The sequence below is a fragment of the Ranitomeya variabilis genome, chromosome 2, assembly GCF_051348905.1.
Source record: "Ranitomeya variabilis isolate aRanVar5 chromosome 2, aRanVar5.hap1, whole genome shotgun sequence".
Lineage (NCBI taxonomy): Eukaryota > Metazoa > Chordata > Amphibia > Anura > Dendrobatidae > Ranitomeya > Ranitomeya variabilis.
In genome coordinates this window covers 476,866,042-476,893,070 of record NC_135233.1, presented here as the reverse complement: position 1 = coordinate 476,893,070, position 27,029 = coordinate 476,866,042, and the positions used below count along the sequence as shown (strand labels likewise).

The window sequence follows — 27,029 nt, the reverse complement described above, 5'->3', positions numbered from 1 at the left end:
CTAAGGTCACACATCCGTATTTTTTCTCATCTGAGAAAATTGATCCGTTTATACTAATCACACTCTGATCAAACTGATCATACTTTGATACAATTTTCTCAGCTGATAAGATGGTAAAAAAAAAATTCTCCATCTCGTCTGTCCGTGAAAATCTAACTGCACTCAGATGTCATCCAAGTGCAGTCTGAGGCATGACTGAGTGCAATCCGAGTATTGGATGCAAATCGAGCATGTCACCATTTTTTTCTCTGACAGACTCTATCCAAGGAAAAAATCGAATATAGAATAACATTGTTCCGAGTGCGATCTGATGTTTTGTAGGATCGCGCTCAGACCAAAAATACGTTGTCTGAACGAGCCCTAAGGATTGATCATTACTATCATTGTAGTGGACAACCCCTGTAAAATGTATAGTTTGGTGTTTCCAACCTGAGTCACTAATACTAAATTTTCAACATGTCCCACCAATTACCTTAGTGTTTAGGGTCTTTCAGAAGGACAGCGTGAGATGAGCTGGGAGTGAGAACGTTCAGATTATACCTGCTATTAAGCTCTCGGTAAACCCCAAGAGATTGTGTGCACCTGAGCCGCTGCAATAATGAAGTACAAGGAGGGAAACGTGAGAGATTGAGCAATGGGCGCATATTACATTACCATTAGCACGAGATCTCCCATGCCTACAGCCAGCGCCAGAATGTACAAGAAGATTAGGAATCAATCATTAAACAAGAAGAAATAAGCTGAAGATTTATTTTACACAATATTTAGAAGACGTGATCGTGACCCTACGTGACATTACAAAGCTTCACTGTGCACAGGCTAGCTCCTTAGTGTGACATCTCCTGTATGCCTTGGTGTAGATCGGAGGACATACAGGGGTACAGTATGGCTCCATAGGCGTCTGTGGGTGCCGCATGACAGCTCCATATAATTTGTCATGTCCTGTCCTATCTTTACTCCAAATATGTGACACCAAATTCTACTTTCATTAATCGCACAAGATGTCATGGCTGATGCAACACATTTCCGCACCCTACCGCGCCACTTGCTTGCAGCACATTGATGAACGTTCCCCGGTGTTCTCTTACGTCTTCGTGAAATGCTTCATCTGGGACAAGTGACGTGACGGAAAGCATAGAAATTGTGAACAATGTTTAGGCTGCTACACAGTTTAATAATGTAATAGTTGTGCGTATACAAGATAATGTTACCGTTCTGAGGGAGAGTGCACGTTGGCAGAAGAAGCTGTGGAACTGGCTCGTCGGGTCCTGCCACCTAGGGCTTTTCCAACCTCTTTGTGCATATGTGTATATCAGATGGCACATGTGCCATGCACCATTCACAATATATCAAAGGGGTGATCCATGACCTTTTTCTTTTACAATGTTTCTAAGCACTAACAGACAGATAGTCGCTAACTACCTGCCTGTGGAGCCTGGCGTTGATCTTTGCCTGTGCTGAGCACTCTTCTGAAGCTTCTGCTGATGTCACTTCGACAGAGCTCTGAACTATAGACGGGATGTACCTGCTGATGTCATGCTGATTGACAGCCGGCTCCCTACTGCTAACTGCGGGGAGCTGGCTGTCAATCAGCATGACATCGGCAGTCACATCACGCCGATAGAGCAGCCCAGAAGACAAGTTCTGTGGACATGAAGCAGCTGAATCACCGGCAGGAGCGGTCCATGACTGGCAGCGGGAAAAACAGGCTGGTAGTTGCCTCTGTTAGGCTAGGTTCACATTGCGTTAGTGCCATCCGTTTAATGGATCCGTTAAATGGATGTGCTAAACGCTGATGCACAAAATATCTTTTTTACTACAATCGCACTAAGGGCTGTCCCACACGTCCAGATAATTCCGGTACCGGAATAAATCGGTACCGGAGTTATCCGTGTCCGTGTGCCTGGGAACTCACGGAGGCCATACGTGCGGCACACGTGTGCCGCCTGTATGGCGAGTGGGTACCACACGGAGCGTGTGGTACCCACTCTGCATGGTGCTGAAGCTGCGATTCATATCCTCTCTGCAGTAGCGTTTGCTGCAGAGAAAATATGAAGAATAGTGTTAAAAATAAAGATTTAGGTGTCCGCCGCCCCCCCACCCCCTGTGCGCCCCCCGCTGGTCAGAAAATACTTACCCGGGTCCCCCGTCGGCTGTCGCTCCTTCCTGGTCTGGCCGCGGCTTCTCCTGCATGCGGTCACGTGGGGCCGATCATTTACAGTCATGAATATGTGGCTCCACCTCCCATAGGGGCGGAGCCGACTATTCATGATTGTAAATGATCGGCCCCACGTGACCGCATACAGTAAGCCGCGGCCAGACCAGGAAGGAGCGAGGGAGCGGGTAAGTATTTTCTGACCAGCGGGGGGGCGCACAGGGGGTGGGGGGGCGGCGGACACATGGATCTTTATTTTTAACACTATTCTTCATATTTTCTCTATAGCAAACGCTGCTGCAGGGAACATATGAATACCGGCTTCAGCACCATGTGGGGGGGACAGCGCTTACTGTAGCGCTGTCTCCTGCACGCACACGGACCCCAGACGGAGAATGTCCGTGTGAGGTCCGTGTTTTACGCGGACCCATTGACTCTATTGGGTCCGTGTAATACGTGCGCTCCCACGAACACTGACATGTCTCCGTGTTTGGCACACGGAGACACGGTCCGCAAAAAATCAATGACATCTGAACAGATGCATTGATTTTTATGGGTCTACGTGTGTCAGTGTCTCCGGTACGTGAGGAAACTGTCACCTCACGTACCGGAGCCACTGACGTGTGAAACCGGCCTAACATACGCGCTAACGCATGGTACCATTGCGTTGGCATGCGTTAGCACTAGAGGTCTATGCACAGCGAACGCGTCCGTTCGTTGTGCGTTAGACCTAACGTACCCAAAAACATGGTAGACCGAGTTCGTGGGGGTGTCACATAGTAACACATCATTTCTAACGCGTGCTGATTTTGACATGTGTTAGGATGCGTTACGCTATTGAAGGCTATGGGCATGTTAATGGATCCGTTACATTGCGTTAGTGCCGCTAAGTAATGGATCCATTAAATGGATCGCCCAAACGTAATGTGAACCTAGCCTTAGCAACGACCTGCCTGTTAATTTTTCAGCACATAGTAAAAAAAAAAACCTGGACAACCTCTTTAAGCCCAAACAACCACTAGGACCAACACTAGAAGCACCTTGGAGATGTCTCAACAATTTCCATTTTTCCATCTTGTCTCATGGTCTTCCATGGTGGTATTTCACATGCAGTAGTTACACATGGCTTTTAATTCAGAATATTATACACAAAGCCCTATATTCCTTGCTAGGCCGGAGTCTCACTAGAGAGGAATACGGACGAGTGCTATGCGAGAAAAAAAATCGCACAGCACCCGGACCACGTTAATCTATGGGGCAGCTCCCATCATCGTTATTTTTCTCGGCCGTATTATACGTGCGAGTGAAATTGCAGCAAGCTGCAATTGTCACCGACACTCGGCCGAGTCTCGCCAATGCAAGTCTATGGGTGCGATAAAAAAATGGGCACCACACGGACCATCCATGTGACTTGCGAGAAATATGCAAGAATTTTCCTCATTTCACCCCATTGAGCCATTAAATTCAATGGGGAAAATCAGTGAGAAATGTAAAGCCATACACATGTCACACGGATGTCATATGGATGTCATACTTATACATAGGTGCGAGAAAATCGCAGGATCACATTGCAAACGGATTACATATGGATCACGATATGGAGAACATTGGTGCGATTCTCGGCCTAGAGAATTGGACCGATTTTTCATATGGCAAGTGTGACTCCAGCCTTAGAGCAGTATTCCCCAAACAGTAACTATTGGGCCCCCTATATAAGGCTGCCCAGCTAGTGACAGCTGTAAATGCTATTATATCCTAGTGCCAACAGTGATGTAAGATCCATCTGACTTGGTTACTGTTTTTCCAAAAATGTCAATAAACCAATAGTAAAGGTGAGTAAAAAAACTTTGTAGTATAACTTAGAGGTAAGGAGAGTGAGGTGCACTCAAAGCTCTGAGAGACTAGGCAGATTGTGCTGTAGCTTCTAGCAAGTTTATTCCACTCCAGTGTTGGAATAACAGCCACACAGCTCAGTACTGTTGTGTAATGTCTTCCATGCTATGATGGCTCGGTTTCGGGACTCAGTCTGGTCACCTCTTGCTGCATGATCGGTTTTATCTATGCTGAGCCACAGCCTGTTTGGTCTATGTGCAGCTGCTATAGTTCTCTTGTCTTTGCTTTTCTTTCCTTGATTTAGTTCTATTCTGGTGTCTCTCACTTCCTCATTTGGTTCTGTCCTATCCCATCTTGGGGGGGCTATCTATACTCACCTTCTACCTGCATTATTTGCTGACTATACTTCAAGATAGATGGGTGTTTGGAGATCCAGCTCCTCAGGGATTATTTTGCCTCGTTAATCTCTGTTGCTTTTCCTGCAGTTTGATTGTGAGTCTTTCTCCCCAGCAATCTTTCACGTTAAGGATCTGGGAGGTTTCCGCATATTCTGTTTTTTTTTGTTTCTTCTTATTTTCCTCTGTTTTTCTATGCCAAAAGAATAAAACAAGTAAAATGACAGTTTCTCCTACTCAATACAATTTTAAAGATGGACAGCACACAGATAGTACTCTGATGGCAAGTGCAGCGCCCCAGAGTCCTGGTCGTTGCAGTACTGTGGCTCCGCCACTATGGGGAGCCATGGTGCGTTCGATGGCACTGAAGGAGTTCATCTGATCAGGTATCACAGACACCAATACATTTCACCGCAGGGCCTCCGGGGGGAGCTAAGGGTGCTATTCATTAGGCCACTCCCCACCATAGTGGGTAAACCGGGGGTCAGGCAGGAAGTTAGATGAGAAAGCTGACTGGATTGGATGAAGCAACACTCAGTGGCAGAGGGTGTTGTGGAGGAAGAGACAGTAGGGTCTCTGCCAGGGGTGGGATCCTGGCAGAGGCTTGGCATTGGAAAGAACGTAACGGGACCGTGCCTGCTCAGAATAGCGGCGGTGCCCTAAGAAAGGACTAGAAGCGAGATAGATTGTGCTGAGTGAGAAACGAGATCAAGCAATAGGAGAATTCCAGTAGGGGTCGTGCTGTAAGACCGAAGCAACACCCTACTGAGGCGCACTACCGGTGGCCGGAACGCCGAGGGAGTAGAATAACATTCAGCTTCAAGCAATACTCCAAACAGCGGCAGGACAGTCAGTTTAAGGCGGGCTGTCTAACACATATCACCTATGAAGTCTTGGGAGGCAATTGCGGGAGAGGGGCGTCTCTAGGGTCCCGGAAGAACTCCAGGCCTACCCGACAAACGGGTGCCGTTCTAACCGTAACATCAGGGAGGGACGGACGATTAGAAGAACATCATTTAATCGAGTTGTGAGGGAACTTAAGAAACAGACACAACAGTTGTGGGGTACTTTCCGTAAGCACAGCAGGGGAGGACTACAACACATAGCGCTAAGAAGGAAGGCACCGATTTCCACCTGTGAAGAGAACTCTGGAAGTGCCATTGGACCGGCCGGACTTGCGCAGCCTGGTGAACCGTATTCTGGACTGAGGACTCAGAGATCTCCAGTAAAGAGGTAAAGAGACTGCAACCTGGTGTCCTCGTTATTTACCGCGACCTGCACCCCACAACTGCACCGACATCCACACCGATCATTCACTGTGCGCCCCACGGCAGGGTCACGGACCGGGGCCTAGCCGCCGTGGCAACCCCAGAAGCAGAGACTCAGAGGCCCGGTACCGGGTACCCCTCGGCCCTGCGGCAGTGGGGGGCGCTACAAACTTGGCGTCACGAACAGGATCTACTTAAGCCTGAAGAACCAGGTCATGTGTGCCTAGAGACTGTGATTTGTTGTGCTTGGACTGTACTTTATTGAGAGGACTGTGTGTTGTGCCATTTGCCGCCAAACTCCGCCGCCATTGTAGCGCTGAGGAGAGCGCAGGAAGAGAAGAGGGGCGTGAAGGGGGCGTAGGCAAGCTGGAGAGCGCGAACAGCAATGGCCGCCCAGTCTAAGTATTTCTGTGTCCTGAGGACGTGCCCGTCAACAGCCGAGGTCCGCCTCCTGATCCTGGTCGGAGGGTGGAGACCATGGGGACGGGGCCGCCCACGAAAGAGACCGCGGGAAGAAGACACCGCAGAAGGAGCAAAGATGGCGACACCAAGAATCCCGCGGGGGACTGATCCGATTCAGCCTGAGGCTGCACCGTCTGACACAGCCTCAGATGCACCAGCGTTGTGGGGACTGACCCTCACGGAGCTACCAATGGGCCGACCCCCCTTGCCACCATCGGAGGAGTGTGTAGCCGCAGCCGAGGCCCGCCAGATAGCGCGCCGCATGGAGGTCGATGCCCGCGTGCTTGCTCGGCTGGGTCGGCCCACGGAAGTCCACCTATCTCCGGTGTCCCCTGCTCCTTCCCACCCGGCCGCGGCTGAAGGTACGCTGCAGGCACCGGGCATGAAGATCCTGCCAGAGGCTGAGCACCTGCGGCGCTTGATGGCTGCATGGCGGAACCGACCACAACCGGCAGCCCAGATCGATTTAACCGCCGTTGCGGAGCCCCCCTTGTCTCATTGGGGTGTGGTGGTCTCTTTCAACCCTCAACATGGACGCGGGGTCATCCAGGAGATTGGGGAGCCGCTGCAAATCCATGTGGAACGGGAAGAAGTGGAACCCTGCAGCGGAAGATTTCCCCGCGACCTGGAGCCAGGTGATGCGGTGACGTACACCCGATGGAGGAGGGCTACGGGAGAAGCTGGCTGGGTGGCGCGAGGTGTTCAGCGGTGCATCGCCCTTCAGGCTGCTGCTGAAGCACCGGAAGAAGGTGATCCCAAGGGAAAAGCAGTGGAGCCCGGCCCCGCGGAACCACAAGAAACCCGACCCCGCCGTGCTCCGGAGGAACGTGTGCGCCTGCCAGTAAGAAGGGCCTCCCGGCGAGGGATTTTATCACTGCTGGGACCGGAACGGCGTCCTGGCTCACCAGTGCGATCTGTTGGCCTGGTGAGGCCGGATAGGAGACCACCTTCCGCTTCACCACAGTAAGGTTTTACTGTTTCTTTTGAAAATGTAAATAGTTCTCCTTTTAACTGTTTGTTTACTGTTTGCTGCTAAACCTGTCCAGGGTTAACTTTTTATGGATCCCTTAGTTGACCCGGGATCCTTATTGTTTGTTTTTCTACAAGTTTTACAAACTGAGAAATCATGAACAGTGCATGATCCAAACTTTCTTGTAAATAGTTTGCACCTTATTAAAGGCGCTTCCTACTGGTTTTATTTAAAGACTCTTTGCGAAGATACCGTTCTGGAACCTTTGCTGAACAAAGACTGGTAGGCTGAGAAGACGAGCTACCTCAGAAAGACTTGATCCTCTTTTAAAGGGGATGTCCAACAGCGTACTTACGAGAGATACTGTTTTAAGAACAGTAATGCCATGGTAATGTTGGAATGAGAAAAGTTGTATGTGTTTTAACTAGTTAAATGTGAAGAAATGCTGATGATGATGCTCTGGAAGAAATGTAACTGCTTTGCATATAGGAAAGTTATGTGTGTTCAATTTGTTTAAGATGTGAAACCTAGATAATGTTCTTTAAAAGGAAAGATGCAGAAAGCCCGTAGGGGTAGATTTAGAGTTCTGCTTAAGTGAAAGTAAGAAAGTAATAATGAAGGTGAGGATAGAAGGTAAACCCTGAGTCCCCATAGAAAGTTAGAAATGTGTTACTAAGGACAGAAAGTGGACCCGTAGGGGTTAGTGAGTGAGTCCTAATAGGAGCCAAGTAGAGCCGGCTCCATGTTCTCTAATTGAAAGGAATGTTATGTCTATACCATGTATAGTAGAGAAAGGCAGTAGGCCCTGGCTGAACGGGGCGGTCCTGTAAAAGAAAGGAGAGGCAGTAGGTCTGGTGCCATAGGGACAGGCGGTCCTGCAGATTCAAAGTAGGAGAATGTAAAAGTTAAAATACCTTATAATGTGATTATAGGAAGGTCTTTAGCGGATTAAGAGTGTATATCCTTAAAGGCAAAGTTAAATTATTGGTCAATAATGTTTGCACTTAGTAGAATACCCGGTTGGGTAAGAAAAGCTAATTATAGCATGTTGCTATGATATTTAATTATGTTTGTAACGTTAAAGTGTCCTCACCTCCCATAAAGGGAAGCCTGTTCAAGTATACGTATTGTTTTACACTCAACAAAATTGTATGTCTTTTTGCTAACTTGTATTGTTGTTTTCTTCCCAGTCCCGGAGTACTGTGTTTAACCAGGGGGGAGTGCAGCGCCCCAGAGTCCTGGTCGTTGCAGTACTGTGGCTCCGCCACTATGGGGAGCCATGGTGCGTTCGATGGCACTGAAGGAGTTCATCTGATCAGGTATCACAGACACCAATACATTTCACCGCAGGGCCTCCGGGGGGAGCTAAGGGTGCTATTCATTAGGCCACTCCCCACCATAGTGGGTAAACCGGGGGTCAGGCAGGAAGTTAGATGAGAAAGCTGACTGGATTGGACGAAGCAACACTCAGTGGCAGAGGGTGTTGTGGAGGAAGAGACAGTAGGGTCTCTGCCAGGGGTGGGATCCTGGCAGAGGCTTGGCATTGGAAAGAACGTAACGGGACCGTGCCTGCTCAGAATAGCGGCGGTGCCCTAAGAAAGGACTAGAAGCGAGATAGATTGTGCTGAGTGAGAAACGAGATCAAGCAATAGGAGAATTCCAGTAGGGGTCGTGCTGTAAGACCGAAGCAACACCCTACTGAGGCGCACTACCGGTGGCCGGAACGCCGAGGGAGTAGAATAACATTCAGCTTCAAGCAATACTCCAAACAGCGGCAGGACAGTCAGTTTAAGGCGGGCTGTCTAACACATATCACCTATGAAGTCTTGGGAGGCAATTGCGGGAGAGGGGCGTCTCTAGGGTCCCGGAAGAACTCCAGGCCTACCCGACAAACGGGTGCCGTTCTAACCGTAACATCAGGGAGGGACGGACGATTAGAAGAACATCATTTAATCGAGTTGTGAGGGAACTTAAGAAACAGACACAACAGTTGTGGGGTACTTTCCGTAAGCACAGCAGGGGAGGACTACAACACATAGCGCTAAGAAGGAAGGCACCGATTTCCACCTGTGAAGAGAACTCTGGAAGTGCCATTGGACCGGCCGGACTTGCGCAGCCTGGTGAACCGTATTCTGGACTGAGGACTCAGAGATCTCCAGTAAAGAGGTAAAGAGACTGCAACCTGGTGTCCTCGTTATTTACCGCGACCTGCACCCCACAACTGCACCGACATCCACACCGATCATTCACTGTGCGCCCCACGGCAGGGTCACGGACCGGGGCCTAGCCGCCGTGGCAACCCCAGAAGCAGAGACTCAGAGGCCCGGTACCGGGTACCCCTCGGCCCTGCGGCAGTGGGGGGCGCTACACATCCATATAAATTCAGTGATTTTCACAGACCAGTAGACTTGTATGGCCGGGATCACACATATGCGAGATACGGCCGAGTCTCGCAGGTGAAAACCCAGCTCTGGCGCCGGCACTCCGGAGCGGAGCATGCAGCCGCATAGCAATACATGGAGCCGCACGCTCCGCTCCGGAGTACCGGCGCCAGAGCTGGGTTTTCACCTGCGAGACTCGGCTGTATCTCGCGTATGTGTGATCCCGGCCTATGGGTGATTTTAATTCATGATTTGGATATGTGGACATCGTCATAGACTATAATGGGTATGTGTTGTATCTGTGAAAATGGAAAGCTGATTGAAGCCTTAAAGACATTTTCCTTTAATTCCCTAAATCCTTGTGCAAGTTAACACCATCTGTCATATCTGCAAATGGCATGTGAGAAAGAAAAGGTTCACAAACTTTGCCTTAGGCGACCAAGATCCCAGTCTATTACTAATCTCACCACAGAGATCCAAGTGGCTCCGGCATTACAATATATTCTTGGACCATAACAATAACTGTGCAGCAGCTGCTGCATCTAATGTGTTTGTTTTTTCATTCTGAGAAGACACATCGTATACCCAGAACTCAGCCGTAACATTATTTGATCATGAATCTGCTTAAGCTCTTATATGCTGGATTTATATAAATCCTCAGTTGTAATATGGAAATGTAGAGTTTAGTTCAGAGATTGCATAGAAAGTTATTTTTTGATGGCCAACAGAGCAGTCCCTGTGAGTATTCAGAACACATATTAATAGCACTTGTAGGTCTATGGGGAAGAATATAATTTTAGTGCTGTCCAGTAGGCATTAAAGAGCTATTTAAAAAAAACAAGATGTGCCCTATCCATAGAATAGGGGATAACTTTCTGATTGCTAGGGATCTGACTGCTGGGAACCTCGTCAATCTCAAGATTGAGGCTCCAGAATCCTAAGAATGGAGCTCTCGATTCCTGCCTTGAATGGAGCAGAGCATGCTCGAACTCTGCTCCATTAATGGTCTATGGCTCTGATGGAAATAGCCAAGCACTGTACTCAGCAGTCACATTAACGATGAATGGAGTGGATGCTGAGATGGCACATCTTCCCTCTAATCAGGACAGGGCTGCATAGTCCTGTTTTGGGGGGTCCAGAGCCATGAACTTGGGATCCTTGAGGTTGGATCCCCAGCGATCAACGAGTTATTCTTTATCCTATGGATAGGGGATCACTTAACTTTATGTGAATACATCTTTAAGTCCCTGATTCATCATTTGCTTTTTTATTGTCTTTTTTTGTCTTGATTTTCTTTTTGCTTTGGCAGATTTTGCTCCTAATTCGTCAAAATGGCTCAGTGGGTGCAGATCACCTTAATAAAAATACTATGTAGCACCATCAACATAATGCATTGTAAAAAATAATATACTATACAGTGCCAAATGATTCCTCCTGTAGCGCTCAGATAATGTCAACATACCGTAACGTACCGTAAATGACAGCCCTATACATAAAATAATATAACAATGCAATACAATGTCAAAGTAATACTGCTATACCCCTACTTACTGGGGCAGTTAATGTACTCTGTGCCTCGTCTCAGATTGCACACCCCTTTAATAGGTTTTCCAGTGGTATGGTATCATTGATCTATCCGGAAGAGAGGGCATCAATATTGGATTGGCGGGGGTCCGACACCCGACATTGCCATTGATCAGCTTTTTCCAGCGCTGGCAGTGGCCAGATGTATACAGTGTACCGAGCTGGACACTGCAGCTCCATCACATTTAGGATGGGGCACTACAGGGACACTAGAAGCAGATCCATAATTTCCCTTGGGATCAATAAAGTGTATCGTATCATATCGTATCGTATCTGGCAGCAGCCACTAGACGGTGGTATTCTGTTTCCGGAGCTGGAAACAGCTGATTGGTGGAGGCGCCAGGTGTAGGAATGCCACCGATCTGATATTGATGACCTTTCCATAAAACAGGTCATCAGTATCATAGTAGTAGAAAAACCCTTTAAAAGGAATTTCGAAGTAGGATCAACCCTTCTAAGCCGTCTAAATGGGCATGCAGGTCATAGGAAGCTGAATAAAATGATACCTTGATATCTGCGATCTGAAGTGTTATCATAGAGAAATCCACATTTTTCTTAATATGTAAATGAGCTGTTAAGATCTTTGGGCCGGACATAGATCTCCCTGAGAATCTGCCTCCAGAGCTTATTTTAAATGAAAGGAGCGTCACCAGCGTGAGACACATAGATAAGGAGAGCAGACTATCAGTTATTACATGTCTCACACTGGTAACAACATTGTCATCTAAAATAAGCTCTGGAGGCAGATTCTCAGGAAGATGTATATCCGGCCCATAGATCTTTACAGTATATTTACATATTAAGAAAAATGTGGATTTCTCTGGAATAAAACATTTGATCACACATATTATGGTATCATTTTATTCAACTTCCTATGACCTACATGCCCATATAGATGGCTTAGGCCTTTTTCATACTTCCGTCTTTCTGCTTACGTCGCAATCCGTCGATTTTTGAAAATGCAGGATCCTGCATTTTCCCATAGACTTGTATTGCCGACGGATCGCGACGTATGGCCACACGTCGCGTCCATCGTGCACTGGATGCGTCGGTTCAAGGGAACATTTTTCTGTACGTCGCATCCAGTGTTTCAGACTGCGCATGCCCAGCAGGAAATATCGCTCTCACGATCTTTCCTGCTCGGCAACGCAGACGGAAGTGTGAAAGCAAACACTTCCGTCGGTACGCCGCGCCAACGCTTCGTGACGGCCCCTTACCGACGGAAGTGTGAAAGAAGCCTTAGGAGGGATGATCCTACTGACAGATTCCCTTTAAGCCCACCCCTTATGAACAGAAGCCATGATACAAGACTTATTTGAAGGTGATTTGGGGTAGATAATAGATTTCTATTATAATTCCCTGATACATGTGATAAGGCTTATTCTTTACTCACAAGTCAGTCTAATTCCCATGGCCTACATATTCTTATATACAGTATTACGTTAGAAATCACTGGTATTATATTATCGGGAGACATATGGCGCTGCAGCACCTTTATGGTGTTCCTGACCCATATTTATGACCCCAGAAGCAATGACGTCCCGGTCTCTCCCCACCTCACACGCTTGTGTATGATATCCCTCATCCCGGATGAAATGCTCCAACCACAGAGCAGATTACCTCAGAGCAGACACTGGTGACACCGTGGTTGTATATTTATATCCTTCCCTCGGGATCTGAGGTGTCAGAGAGAGACACTTTACACAAGATGGATACCCGTCCTACGCTGCCTTGCCTCTATTGTCTTGGTGACGCTATACGTCTCTACATCTGTGCTGAGATTTATAGTTCGCACATAAGTCTGTCATTTATATGGCATATCGGACACTAAATTATGCATTAGCCATAAATCCTGACAATGTAGCCCGTGAGGCACCGTGCTATACATCGAGTACACATCTGACACACTCAGCCTCTAATGAGGGGACCGGTCCTCTCAGGTTTTGCAATGTACAGAATTTCTCCATCGCTTTAACCTATTCTTAGCCAATTATAATTTTGCACATATCGACTTTCCTTCGGTATCTGAGGATGCTCTTGGGTACCGGCAGCTGAGAAGAGAGTCAGTTTCCATAGCAACTATTTCTACTAACACAAGGCTGTGAATAGGATCGTGGAATGGAAAAACACTGTCCACGATATTTTTTAATAAGTGGCTGGTAAAGAGTTAACTCGCTGGAAGTGAAAGGTTTATTACTTTCGTGATTGATGGGGTCAGCATACAATGTAATTCCATCTCAAGTTGGAGAGGGAATTTACAATAAAGCTTCATCTTAAGAGACGATTTTTAGCTGGTGTGTTCTCCCTGTCAGGGCCGGATCCAGGTTTACGTTGGCCCTTGGGCAACACAGTCCCCCTGGGATCCTCCTCACAGTATTTTTGTATTTTCCCCCCCCCTTCAATTTCCAAGAGCTATGACTTTTTCATTCCTCAGTGGACGGAGTGATACGAGGCTTGTTATTTTGAGGTACAAGCGGTAATTTTTATCATTACCATTTTGGGCTCTATACGCCTTTCTGATCTTTTCTTTTTCCATTTTTTGGGGGGAGGCGACCTGATCAAAAAAACAGAGACATTTTTAATTGGTCCTATTAGGGGGGCTCAAACCTTTTGATCATATAATACGCTTCCTACAGAATTGGCTTCATGGGTCTACACACATGGCAGACACAGATAAACATTACCATGCCATCTCTGCTTTGTGGAGGTCCAAAGGGTGTCAAAAGTGAAACCTTCCATAATTTCCAGCCTTAGGTGGTGGCTGCATGACACACCCTACACCCGTACTGTATGGAGCGGGCTCAGCTCCCAAGCCCGCTCCATACACGCAGTGCACACCTCTGTCACACATGCTACACAGACAATAAGAAAAAATTAATTGGCTAATTATGTAAATTACTCACATATCTATATGTCTATATATTATGGGAGTCACTGTCTTCAATTGTGAAACCTCTCCACCTATAGTGTAGATTTGCCGTGGGAACGTCAGTTTTTTGGAGGTTGCCTCAAGGATGAAGCACTTCTCTTTTGATGCGTCATCTTGGAAGACTATGTTCTGGATGGATATATATATGCATAATGGTCATATCCAGAGGGAGCAAGAACTCATTTATCTATATAGAAAAGAGGGGCACATATTTGATCTGAGTTTTTTAACTGCCCATCGATCCAGTAGGTTCAGACCGAAAAGTTCATTATTGGACATCCCAAGCTATTCATAAATTGACATTTTCCCACTGCTGCATTTGTTTTAAATTGCTGAATTCTCTAGATGTGGCCATTTTTATGTGAATTTGTCCATGCTTTGATGCATTCTTAATAATAAAAAGCTTGATATCATCATCTCCCATTGTTTGAAAAAAAAAAGTCTTAAAAGGGTTGATCATGATTAGAGAAACATTTCCATCTTCTTAAAACAGCACCACCCATGTCTATAGGCTGTGTCTGTTACTGCAGCTTCTATCAACTGAAGTGCAGTGCTGCAGTACTACATGCATCCTGTAGACAGGGGTGGCGCTGTTTTTAGAAAAAGGAAGGCAAGTTTTTCCAATCCTGGAAATTTCCTTAACTATACAGTTCTTCCGTGAAAACAAAATAGCTGATAAAGATTAGTCTGCAGCTCAACTCTGCATATTACCAAGATGAAGAAAAAGTATTTTTAAATCACTGAAGAAGGGCCGATGCCAGCACTCGGCGAACCCAGGAAAGTGCCACTTGTCCCTGTGCGCACTGCATACATTAAACTGAATCAGCTCCATGCAGCACTGGTGCTGGCTGTGTTATACACCTGGAACCTGAGTCTAACTGCTGTGATCAAAGATGGCTTTGCTCACAGAAGTTTGACCACTTAAATTTAGGCAGATGACTGTATAAATCGGACCACGATCAGAATGCAGTGCATGGACTGGCCAGCAGCCCTCCCGAGAGTGATAGCTTCATTCATTTCTATGCAGCTGCCACACTTGGGTCGGGAGAGCCGACAACCAGTATGATCTCGGTCCGATTTATGTGGCCATCAAACAGCGCCCATAAGAGATTGGAAATGGGGAGTTGATGATATTGGCATGGCCTATTAACAATTCGACGCCTTGTTTGTACACCTATAAGGCCGGTTTCACACGTCAGTGGCTCCGGTACGTGTGGTGACAGTTTTCTCACGTACCGGAGACACTGACTCACGTAGACACATTAAAATCAATGTGTCTCTGCACATGTCAGCGTGTTTTCACGGACCGTGTATCCGTTTGAAAAACACGGAGACATGTCAGTGTTCATGGGAGCGCACGGATCACACGGACCCATTAAAGTCAATGAGTCCATGTAAAACACGTACCGCACACGGATGCTGTCCGTGTGCAGTCCGTGTGCCATGCAGGAGACAGCGCTACAGAAAGCGCTGTCCCCCCAGCTTGTGGTGCTGAAGCCGCCATTCATTTCTTCTCTCCAGCAGCGTTCGCTGGAGAGAAGGAATGAAAAATCATTGTTTTTTTATTTTTTTTGCGGTTGAAATAAAGTTCCCGGCAACCAACCCCCTCCCACCCCCTGTGCGCCCGCCCGCTGGAAATAAAATACTCACCCAGCTCCCTCGATGTTTCCTCTCAGCGTCGCAGCTTGTCCTGTATGAGCGGTCATGTGGTACCGCTCATTACAGTGATGAATATGCGGCTCCACCTCCCATAGGGGTTACCGGGAACTTTATTTCAACCGCAAAAAAAAGAAAAAAAAACAATGATTTTTCATTCCTTCTCTCCAGCGAACGCTGCTGGAGAGAAGAAATGAATGGCGGCTTCAGCACCCAAAGCAGGGGACAGCTCTTACTGTAGCGCTGTCTCCTGCATGGTCCGTGTGGTACCCAGTCGGCACACGGGCGGCACACGGCTGCCGCACGTGTGCCACACTGATGTGCCACGTGAGCACACGGACACGGATAACTCCGGTACCGATTTTTCCGGTACCGGAATTATCTGGACGTGTGAGACTGGCCTAAAGCACAGCCCATGCACAATACACTAAAATATTATAATATTATAACCTATAGTACAAATATTCACAAGTTCAAGTTCCCTAGAGAAAATAATAAAAATATGTAAATGTGGAAAAAAATTTATATATATATATATATATATATATATATATATATATATATATATATATATATATATACATATACATATTGGTATATAAAAGTTAAAATATTCTTTCTTTTATTTCCCACAACATTATTAAAATTAAAAAAAAAAATAAAAAATGCAGGACATATTTGTCATCACAACATGAAAACCTGTCCAAATTATTAAAATATAATATTTATTCCACATGGTGAAGGCTAAAATAAAAATTTAAAAAAGGAAGCGTTTTAGAATCTTCGTTTTTATGGTCATTTTGCCTCCCCAAATAATGAAATAAAAAGAGAAAGTTATATGGACTCCCAAACGATGCCTATGAAAACTAGAGCTCATATCGCTAAAATCAAGCCATAAAACTCTAATCTACCAAAAAATAAAAAATCTGTAGATCTTGGGAAGCGAGGAGGGAAAAATCGTATGTGAAGGGTGATCCAGTGCGATTTACTGGAGGTCTGCATTTACTTGGATCCGGCCCTGGCTAGAAGTGTTCTGACCGATTTTCTATTCTCATTACTGGGTGCTGAATACAAGGAATTTTCTAGCATATTCTTGCCATTCTTGCAACAGCTCATTGAATGAGTGTTTCCAGGATTTATCGTGTTTGCACAGACACTGCGGAAAGCAGCTAAGCACTCACTCTCCGTTTCTGGGGTGAGAGCCCTATAACTTCCCAGCTTTTATAGAATGATAAGGCAGGATATTATTCATGTTAATATTATATACCTGAATACTGCAGTATAATAATGCTAAAAATAATAACATTTTGTAATAAATAAACCCTTCTTGAATCAAAGCTTAATTCCGCTCTACGTGCACTGGTTATCTTTACAGATGTTTGTTTTTTAGCTTTTTTCCGTGGCATTGATGGAGTTAACTCCGACTTAAAGGAAGTGACAATACTTCTCTACAGATCTTTTATTCAATGTTTTTCTGAGACCACAAGTCCCGCCTATTTAGGGGTGTTCTCAGCCAATCAGAAAACTTCCTTTTTATCCTCCCCACTCGCTCGGATGGGGCCAATGAGACGACCGTCTGTTCTGGGCCACATTGTTCTGTTTTAGAAATGAGACCGCCGGCACAGCATCCTGCAAAATGAAAGAAGATGTGAAACGTATCTGTGACTGCAGGATGCAGCCAACCATGGATTCTGATGAATTGAAATATGAGGCATTTATGCAACATGTTCCAGCAAGTAATCATTATATTTTATATCGCTGTGGCTGCCGACCGAGATAAAACACAGCATCCCCATATATAGCACATATAGAGGCCACCAGACAGAGCATAAGGATAGAAGACACAGAAGAGTAATGCACAAAAAAAGGCTCAAAATGGCACAAGCAGCGTACAAAGAGCAGCAACTAACTGATAGATACACAAGTCATCATCACTGCAGAAGGGGGATATATCCCCCCACATCAGGGTAGTCAGAAACCAGAAAAGGTGTAAGCTGGAGCCATTTGTTAACTCCATTGTGATCATTTCATACTCCAGCAAAAAAAGGAGAAAAAAGTGAAAAAAAGAACAAACCCAAAAGATGTAATAAATGTGGATATAAATTATACACAGGCTTGGACTGGCCCACAGGAGAACAGGAGAATCCTCCGGTGGGCCACCACCCTCTTATATGAGCAGTACTTGGCACTATATACTTGAATCACTATGTACAGACAATGGCGGCATCTTATTCATGTAACAATTTACCCCGTTCATTGTTATATATATTTGAGATTGAACATAATGTCACATTTGCTTGGTGTTGAAAATTGGGGCTGGAGTTGGTTACTCGTGGGCCCTCGGCACCCCAGTCTGACACTGGCTGTGTGCACATTAAACAATAAACCAGCCCATGTGCCTAAGCTTAAAATGACCCTTCTCCTTAGCACAGTAAAGGGACTATACACTTCTCATGTATAGTTCCCCTACCTGGTGCCCCGTTTGCCTACCTTCGCCTCCTCTGCTAAGTCTGAAGTTCTGGTTCTCCTGCACCCAAGGTGGCAGCCACACTGGTATAGGGAACAGTCGTGACTCAGTATAAACCACTACCCGACAGCACAGGAATGGCAGGGGCGGTGTGCTGTAGACTTACCACTGTGCCCCCCACACCACTGCAGCAGCCATTTAGATCGAGGATTGGAAAGCTGGTCTCAGTGGAGGGTGCAATCAGACATGACAAATATATAGTAACTTTTCCTTGCCAGGGAATGGTTCATAAGATAATTGTGTCCTCATAATGTAAGGAGGAAGACCAGGCTGTGGGTACCTATACCGAGTCGGGTCCGGAACTGTTGAGGCTGCCTCCCTTGTTGCCTGGGGGAAGGAATAAGGAGCCAGACTGACCTCATGACCCGGGTAGGATGGGCAGCTTAAAAAGAAAAGCGCGAGCATCTGCGGGCAGTTTGGTGCGAACCAGCAGCAGTGTGCACCCGGGTTAGCAGTGTGCTCCGTCCTCTGAGCACCAGCGCTGTGACGGGCTGCGTTGTTTGGTCCCTGCCGCCTCCAGCGGGACCGCTGCAGAGAGCAGTGCCATGTGCTCAGTAGCTGCCAGAGACAGAAGTGCCATGCGCTCAGCGACTGTGAGTACCGCGCACGTGCAGAGGAGAGACAGCCGATTACCAGGCAGACTATTGCGGCCTAACCTGCCACTTGCTTCCCGCCTGTTTACGTTTGACTTGGAGAGTGCCGCGGCCTTGTTTGTTTCGGCCGGACATGCTTATGGACTAGGGGCTCAGTGGAAGGTACCGGAGACGGACCGCTGCCGCCAGAAGACGGACCATCGCTTAAAGGACCCCATCTGAGGACATCGCCCAGCCACTAACGGTTCTACAACCCTCCTGCGGGATCATCTGCTGCAGAGGACTCATAAGTTCCTTCATTGGACTGCTGTTGTTTTAAAGTTGCTACCCCTATCATCCCTCATTTACCCATTAACCTCCCTGCGAGGAGTGAATACCTTGTTTTATTAAATTGTTATGGAGTGGCCCCCAAACGCAGGGCAGCGGGGTACTCGGTACTGGGTCCCTCGGTCTCGGTTCTAGGGGTGTCACGGTGGCCCGACCCGGTCCGTGGCCCTGCTAAGGGGCGCCCAAATAAAAGTGTAGGTGAAAGTTTGTCAAGTGTTCGTGACGCCACCTGTGGTATTCGGTCAGGGTGACCGACGCTGCTAGGGGTCCGCTGGGGTGATGGAATAGCAGCTAGATGGTATACCTTCCCACAGGTGAAGTATGTCCCCAGGGCTTCCCTTGATGAGTGGTTGGTGATGGTGTAAGTCGCAGTAAATGACGAAGACACAGGGTTGCAGTCTCTTTACCTTTTTACTGAAGGCTCCGGCATCCGCAATCCAGAGCACTGCTAACAGGGCTGGCTGAGACCGGCCGGTCCGAAGGCACATCCAGAGTTCCCTTTGCAGGTGGAAATCAGTAGCCTTCCTACCAGCGCCTGTGTGTTGTAGTACTTCCCTGCTGAGCACCACGGGATAGTCCTCACAACAGTCGTGTATGTTTCTGTTCTTTCTCTCCGTCCCCCATATGATATGGATTGGATGCACCCGTATGACGGGGTAGGCCTGGAGATATTTTATAGGGACCCTAGAGACGCCCCTCTCCCACAATTGCCTCTGTTGTCTTCATTAGGTGTAAAAGGTGAGGCAGCCAACCTAGAGTTAACTGCCCTGCCGTAGTTCAAAGTAATGTGTAGAGCCTATTACTTTCTCGGCGTTCCAGCCACCGGCTACGCGCCTCAGAAGGATGTTGCCGATCTTGAGGCACGACTCCTTCTGGTTCTATCTCCTTGTGCTGTGATCTCGTTTCTCACTTCTCCACAATATACTTCGCTTCGTGTCCTTTCTTAAGATGCCGCCGCAATGAAGTGCAGTCGCGGCTCCGTAACGATCTGTCCTTTTGCTAGGCCACTGCCAGGATCGCACCCCTGACAGGGACCTCCCTGAATCTTCCCAAGCAACGCTCTCACTAGATGTTACCTGGGCAAAACCCAGTCAGCTTCCCCCTAACTTTCTATCCAACCCCCAGTTTTACCAGAGTGTGAGGAGTGGCCTAATACATAGCACCCTTTGCTCCCCCTGGTGGCCGGAGTGTGAAGTGTAGTGTGTGACTGTGATACCTGGTCAGGTGAACTCCTTTAGTGCCATCAGACGTACAGTACCATCACTCCCCCTTGTGGCAGAGCGACAATACTGCAACCACCAGGACTCTGGGGCGCTGCAGTTACATCTTGTTAACCCTTGCTCTGCCTCCTGTTTGTCACTGCATCCCGCAACCTGCTTACAATAAGGCACCATGTTATCGGCAGCACATACTTTGCTTACACTGGAGCCATGTACTGCTGAGGACAGTGATTTTTATGTCGGCATAAATAATCCAATCAATCACCTGATGATCAAGCGGTTTGCTAACTTGTCTGTTGATCACACAGGCTGATAATTGTGAATACTAATTTGTGGATTGTTAGCTCATCTCCATGCACTGTAAGTGAGAGTGACTCCTCTCTGGTAGATCCAGTCTATCCATGGGTTGGTCATATAGTTATATTTTCTCTGTAGTATGGCATCTGGTTTGTGGTGTCTGTAATGGAGACCATGGCACAGTGCCAAATACCAGCAGCACCCAATGAACCCCGTTGACTTGTTATGAGCTTATCTTGGGTTCCGATGAGATTTCCGATGTCTTGACAGGAAAAGTACTGCTCCATGCTGAGCTTTTTTCTTGGTCAAATGTGATGGAATCTGCAACAAAGGCTCAAAGCTGAGGAGAGCACAGACTAACAATGTATTCTATAGAAGAATTCCTCCGAGTGTTGTCACAGAGATGGAGAATGGGCCCATGCTATTCTATCAGTGTACTATACAGGATCTATGTGACAGGAATCCTAAATACAGCCACAGTAGATGTGGCCCAGGCAACGGAATTTTTTGTTCTTTAATCCATCAAAAGTAAAGATATTGATTGATATTGGTGGAGATAAAATTCCGGTGACTTGGATGCATCTACTGGGTATTCCGACCATTTGGAGGAGAGTCACCCCAAGTAAGCACGGAAGTATAGGAGTAGTGCACAGAGTATAACTACTAAACCCCAAATACGACCACAGTCAGTGGGTTTTGTGTTTGTATTCTGGGTGTCTATAAGTTTATACTGTTACTTGAATGAAACCCAAAAACCCTGAGTAAGGTCCAACCTCACAGAGGACTGTTAATTTGATATATAATATTATATTTATATGCAAATCACTGTCCCCATTGGTGCTCACAATCTACTGTATATTCCCCTATCAGTATGTCTTTGGAATGTGGGAGGAAACCGGAGAACCCGGAGGAATTTCACAAAAACATGGGGAGAACATACAAGCTCCTTGCAGATGTTGTGCTTGGAGGGATTTTAATTCAGGACCCCAGCGCTGCAAAGCAACAGTGCTAACCACTGAGCCACCCTGCTGCTTATATACACATATTTACTTTTTGCACCCTGAGACTTAATAAAAGCAGGGAGCACATTATTTGTGTTCCGTAGAAGAAGAAACCACCAAAAAAATGCATTCACGATTTCTTCTACAATTCTGGACACAATGCTCAGAGTAGTGTGAATAGCTATGTAGTGACAAGGAGACTGCTTCTATCAATCCCCTGTCATATAACAACTGGGTCGTCACTGTGACACCCTAATCCGAAAGAGGGCAGAGAGCTGTAATATGTATATAGAGACCACAGGAGCACGATATCACTTACTGCACTCCCTTTATCACAAAGCTATGTATTTGCTCTCTATGATAAAGAATGCTAATCTTTGGTTACAGCTAAGTCTTTGAAAAAAAATTAAAGGAACCATGCTAAAGGGTTATTCCAGGCAAAATTGAAAAATTCTATACATTGCTCACAAATTGCATGAGTTGCCCAGAACCTTTGTTAAAACCAGTGAGGATAGTTAGAAAATAGTGAGTTCGCTAGTCTCTTAAAGGGGTTGTCTGGGTTTAGGATACTGATGAGCTATCCAAAGGGTAGGTCATCAATATCAGAACTGTGGATGTCCGTCATCCAGTATTACCACCAATCAGCTGCTCTCAGCTCAGGCAGTGGCCGGATGTAAAAACAGTGAATGGAGATGGAATAACTTGGCTCCACTCACTGAACTGCAGATGAACTCCTATTGAACTGGATAGCAGTTTATCTGCAGTTCTCAGTAATGGCCACTATACTGTAATGGCGCTGTCAAGCTACAGCTCCATAAGCCATTTACATCCGGAGCTGAAAACAACTGATTAATGAGGGGTGGCAAGTGACAGACTCCACAAATTTGATCTTGATGACTTATATATCTAGGTTAGGTGTAACTACACCAAGTCATCCATATCCTAAACCTAGTCAACCACTTTAAGAGATAAATCTGTGAAGTCAGAAGTGTATTGTTGTTATCTTAGGTGCAAAACAGATTAAATGTGCACATTTGCGAGTGACCTTGAGATTACAACAATAATTCCTATACTCCAAATCGGACCAATGCTGTGTGAGCTAAACTGCCAGGACTCCAGACTGATACATTGCAGCAATCCGAGTGAGATTTGTTATACTACAGCTGAACTTGTGTGACCAAGAATGCAACTGTATCCACTCCTTAGCACAGGACTAGGTATGTATTGATTTTCTATCTGCAGGGCTGCCACCAATAATTTCAGGGCCCCATACTGGCAACATTTTTGGCCCCCTTGAGACTTTGCCCAGGCTCCACCCCAGCCCCGCCTCTACCTCTCAAGCTCTCCACAGTCCCACTGCTCACTCTTGGAAAAACTCCACTTCTGCACCATGTCCTCACCAATCACACATTAACAGTTCCCATCACCAGATCACATACATAGCCAGCAGCTTTTGTTTTGGCCAAAAGATTTTTTAAGTCACCACCATGACAAGGTAGACTCTTTTGGCTCTACTCTACTCTATCCTATTAAACATTTGTTAAAATATCCAATATTCTTTTTAGGTATTTTTTTTTCTTTAAGGGAATGAGTAACATACACTTTTCAAAATGATCAATAATACCACATACAAGGGACAAAAACTGTCACACCATGGCTGGACCACATGTTACCACTGCATAGTGACCGAATACTACCACATACAGGGAAAAAATACCGCCACACCATGACCAGACCACATGTTACCACTCCATAGTGACTGAACACTACAATACTGATCATTAATTAAAAAAAACCCACATTACTAATATAACCTCAAGTGCCATTATACACAGGAGCTCTGTACATAGTATACAGTGTATAGTGTCAGTGTACAGGTAACACACTGACTCCCAGTGACATTATACACTGGAGCTCTGTGTATAGTGTATAGTGTACAGGTAATACAGGGATCACCCATGCCATTATACACAGGAGCTCTGTAGATAGTATGTAGTGTCAATGTACAGGTAATACAGTGGTCACCAGTGACATTATACACAGGAGCTCTGTATATAGTGTCAGTGTACAGGTAATACAGTGGTCACCAGTGACATTATACACAGGAGCTCTGTATATAGTGTCAGTGTACAGGTAATACAGTGATCACCAGTGACATTATACACAGGAGCTCTGTATATAGTCTCAGTGTACAAGAGTTTCCTACAGCGGCTTCTGCTTGAAAAAGGCCTCCAAAAGCTCCTCCAAAAAGCAGAGTTTCCTAAAGCAGTCTCTGCTTGAAAAACTCCTATAAAAAAGCAGAGTTTTCTAAAGCGGCTTCTGCTTGGAAAACTTCTCCAAAAGCTCTCCCAAAAAAGCAGAGTTTCCTAAAGAGGCTTCTGCTTGAAAAACTCTTCCAAAAGCTCCCCCCCCAAAAAAAATAGCAGAGTTTTTTAAAGTGGGAAAAACTTCCCATTTTTCAAAACCTTAAAAAAACTCAGTGTGAACATGACCTAATTCTGCAGGCAGTCCTGTGCACAGTCAGTGTGGGTAGTTTGCAGCATCTATTTTTCAGAGCAGTATGGGTTAAGTATTCTATATATGGTGTGAAAGGAGGGATTTTCCAGCTCTTGAGCAAAGTCTTCAGGTTAGCTCTCTGAAAATAGTGAGATTATCTTCGGTTTATATGAATGAACAGCTTGCCTTTTGTCTTTTATAGGTGCTGACAGACCCGAGAGAACATAGCCATCACCGACACAGGACGGACCCTGAGCTTTTATCTGGGATAGGTTCCTATTAAATGGCTGATAAACAAATCAGGTAACCAAAAAAGAAGCAATTGAATGTTCTAATCAGATTACATAATGTGATTTTGATGAATGTTATATTCTAAGGTTTCCATGATGAATTTTGGGTGAGTTTTTTACTGTATGTATTTAAAAAAAATGCAAGTAATCTATTTTACTAATGGGTGCAGAAAATCTGCAACATCAAAAACTCACCAAAAACTCATCATGAGAACATAGTCTTAGTGCAGACTTGTAATGAGCACTGTCTGATGATAGAAGTGTTGCTGTGTCCGTGCCGGGGAACGTCTTGTGTGGTGCCCCCAGTGCTTACATGAAATGGGCATTCTCAGTGGAGTAACTATCTATTCTCATACCTGGGCTGGTGCCAGGAGCGGGTTCTCAGAATGAACAGTCCAATGTATTGTACTGCAATATAAAGGACTATATAGAACCCCAGCTTGACTCTTTTCAGTTGTGCAACTCCTGAACAGTTTTGGATGATTTTCCTACGCTGTAATCTGGATTAATGGTATTCACCTTTCTTTAATATCTTAAGGTCCATAGTTCAGAGTCCTGACTCCTAATGCTACAATCAGAAATGGTCGATGACCTGTAAAGGAGAACTTTATGGTTTGTGCATATGTCCCTATCAGTGCAACTAGTAGGATCTTTCCACAGCAGATAATTCACAGCAAAGCAGCAGTGTCAAAAAAGCGGTAGATTTCGATGAGGAAATACTGCAGATTGATTTGGTGCAGATTCCACCCTCTGAATTGCAAAGCTGTAAATCATCAGCCATTTACGGTGTGGATCTTATCTGCAGTGTGTGGATGACATTTCTTAGGCTATGTTCCCACAATGAGTTTTAGGTGATTTTTTTTTGTTTTACGCTGCTTATTTTTGAAAAAATGCATCTATTTTACTTAATGGATGCAGAAAGTCTGCAACATCTAAAAGTCACCAAAAAGCTAGTAACCTAGCATTGAAGTCGTATCCATTTTTTGTACATAAACCTACGGTGTATCTGTCCTGCGAGGACTTACCCTTAAAGGAGTGTTCTAAAGTTTAAAAAAGTAATCCCCTATCAGATAGCTGGAGATCCGACTGCCGTTGTCCCCATCCATCCTCAGAACCAGGGCTCTGAAGACATCCCTGGCTGAATGGAGAAGAAGTCGATCATGCATACTACCACTCCATTCATCTTTAAGGTGAGCGGTGGAGATTGCTGAGCACTGCGCCCTTCTATTAGAATGCAGTGCAGATGATCAATTTCTTCTCCATTCAGCTGGAGGTTTCTTCAGAGCCCCTGTACTCAGGACTGGTGGAGGCCACGGTGGTCAATTCCCCAGCAATCGGAAAAGAATCCCATATTCTTTGAATACAAGATAACTTTTAAACTTCAGAACCCCCCGTTAGGTGGCCAGACACATTAGACTAAGGGCGCAGTCAGACGGCCGTATAAAATGGACCAAGTTTGGAACGTAGTGCATGGACTGGCTGGCGGCTCTCCCGACCAGAGTGTGACAGCTTCATGTATTTCTATGCAGCTGTCATGCTCAGGTCAGGAGAGCCGCCGGCCAGTCCGGGCATTGCGTTCTGATCTCGGTCTGATTTGTACGATCATCTTACTGGAACTTAATACTGACTGAACCCACATTTTGGGCTGGACCAGCTTTCTATATAATTTAATATAGTAGGTAATGATTGAGCATGTTGAATTTCTGCATGCTCAGTCATTTATTCTCAGCAGCTTAATCTCCTCTACTTATTGAGAATACATCCACTTTTGAAGGTGTATGGCCAGCCTAGAGCGGTTTTCTAGCTTTAAAAATGCTAATCCCATTGGCTTACTGTAGTTAAAAATAATAAAACCCGCTACAGCTGCACCCATCATTCTCTGGTCCGGCACCGTCAGCTCTGACATTACTACTACAGTGTACATTTTGCTGCAGCCACCAGCAGCGATGCCCATGTAGACAGCTGCTGAGCCCAGTGATTGGCTGCAGTGGTCACATATGCTCTAGTCATGACATAAGCACTGCAGATTGTCAACAAAGACTAGGTGCAGCATCGGGGAGCCGGTGCTCATTTTCACTGTCTGTGTCGTCTGCTGCGCTCTGCACAGTGTCTTCTTAACACCATTCTCACATAATACTGACAACCATAGAAATCAGGATTTGGGATCTGGTGTCAGATGGGAAGAATTTTAGGAAATATCAGGGAATGTTTCTCCGCTCCCTTCCAGATCTTTGGGTCTCCATCTATAGAAATGCTTCACTCTGCTAAAACTAGTATCTCCGTGTGCTGGGAATATCTGGAATATGACGTGGATAGTCAGTGCTGTCAAGAGTGTAATACAAAGGTGCAATCACTGATACTTCATATTTCTTCTGTTTGCAGCTTGCCCGCCAAGCTAATAAATGGAGGAATCGCTGGACTAATTGGCGTCACTTGCGTCTTTCCTATTGACCTAGCGAAGACTCGACTACAAAATCAACAAAATGGCCAAAGAATGTACACAAGCATGTAAGTGGGCGGCTGGTCATCATGGTGTGGCCGTAACCAGGACCTGATATGAATGTCGCTGTTTCCCTCAATCTGACGTTATTTATCTTTTGCTCAGCGCCATTGCGTTCCTGAGATATCGCCCTCTCTCTTTTTTG

At 45.9% G+C, this 27,029-nt stretch overlaps 1 protein-coding gene and 1 long non-coding RNA gene across 2 annotated transcripts in view; one reads left to right on the top strand and one right to left on the bottom strand.

Annotated features, from left to right (window-relative positions):
• SLC25A22 (solute carrier family 25 member 22) overlaps nucleotides 1-27,029 on the top strand; it is a 71,444-nt gene that overhangs the window by 13,987 nt on the left and 30,428 nt on the right. Inside the window, exons 2-3 of the mRNA XM_077287814.1 lie at nucleotides 24,297-24,397; nucleotides 26,767-26,892. Coding sequence (XP_077143929.1) covers nucleotides 24,378-24,397; nucleotides 26,767-26,892 — 146 coding nt within the window. The 5' untranslated portion in view covers nucleotides 24,297-24,377. The remainder of the gene's footprint in view (nucleotides 1-24,296; nucleotides 24,398-26,766; nucleotides 26,893-27,029) is intronic.
• Nucleotides 1-27,029, bottom strand: part of LOC143806853 (uncharacterized) — an 81,963-nt gene that overhangs the window by 42,122 nt on the left and 12,812 nt on the right. The window lies entirely within an intron of this gene.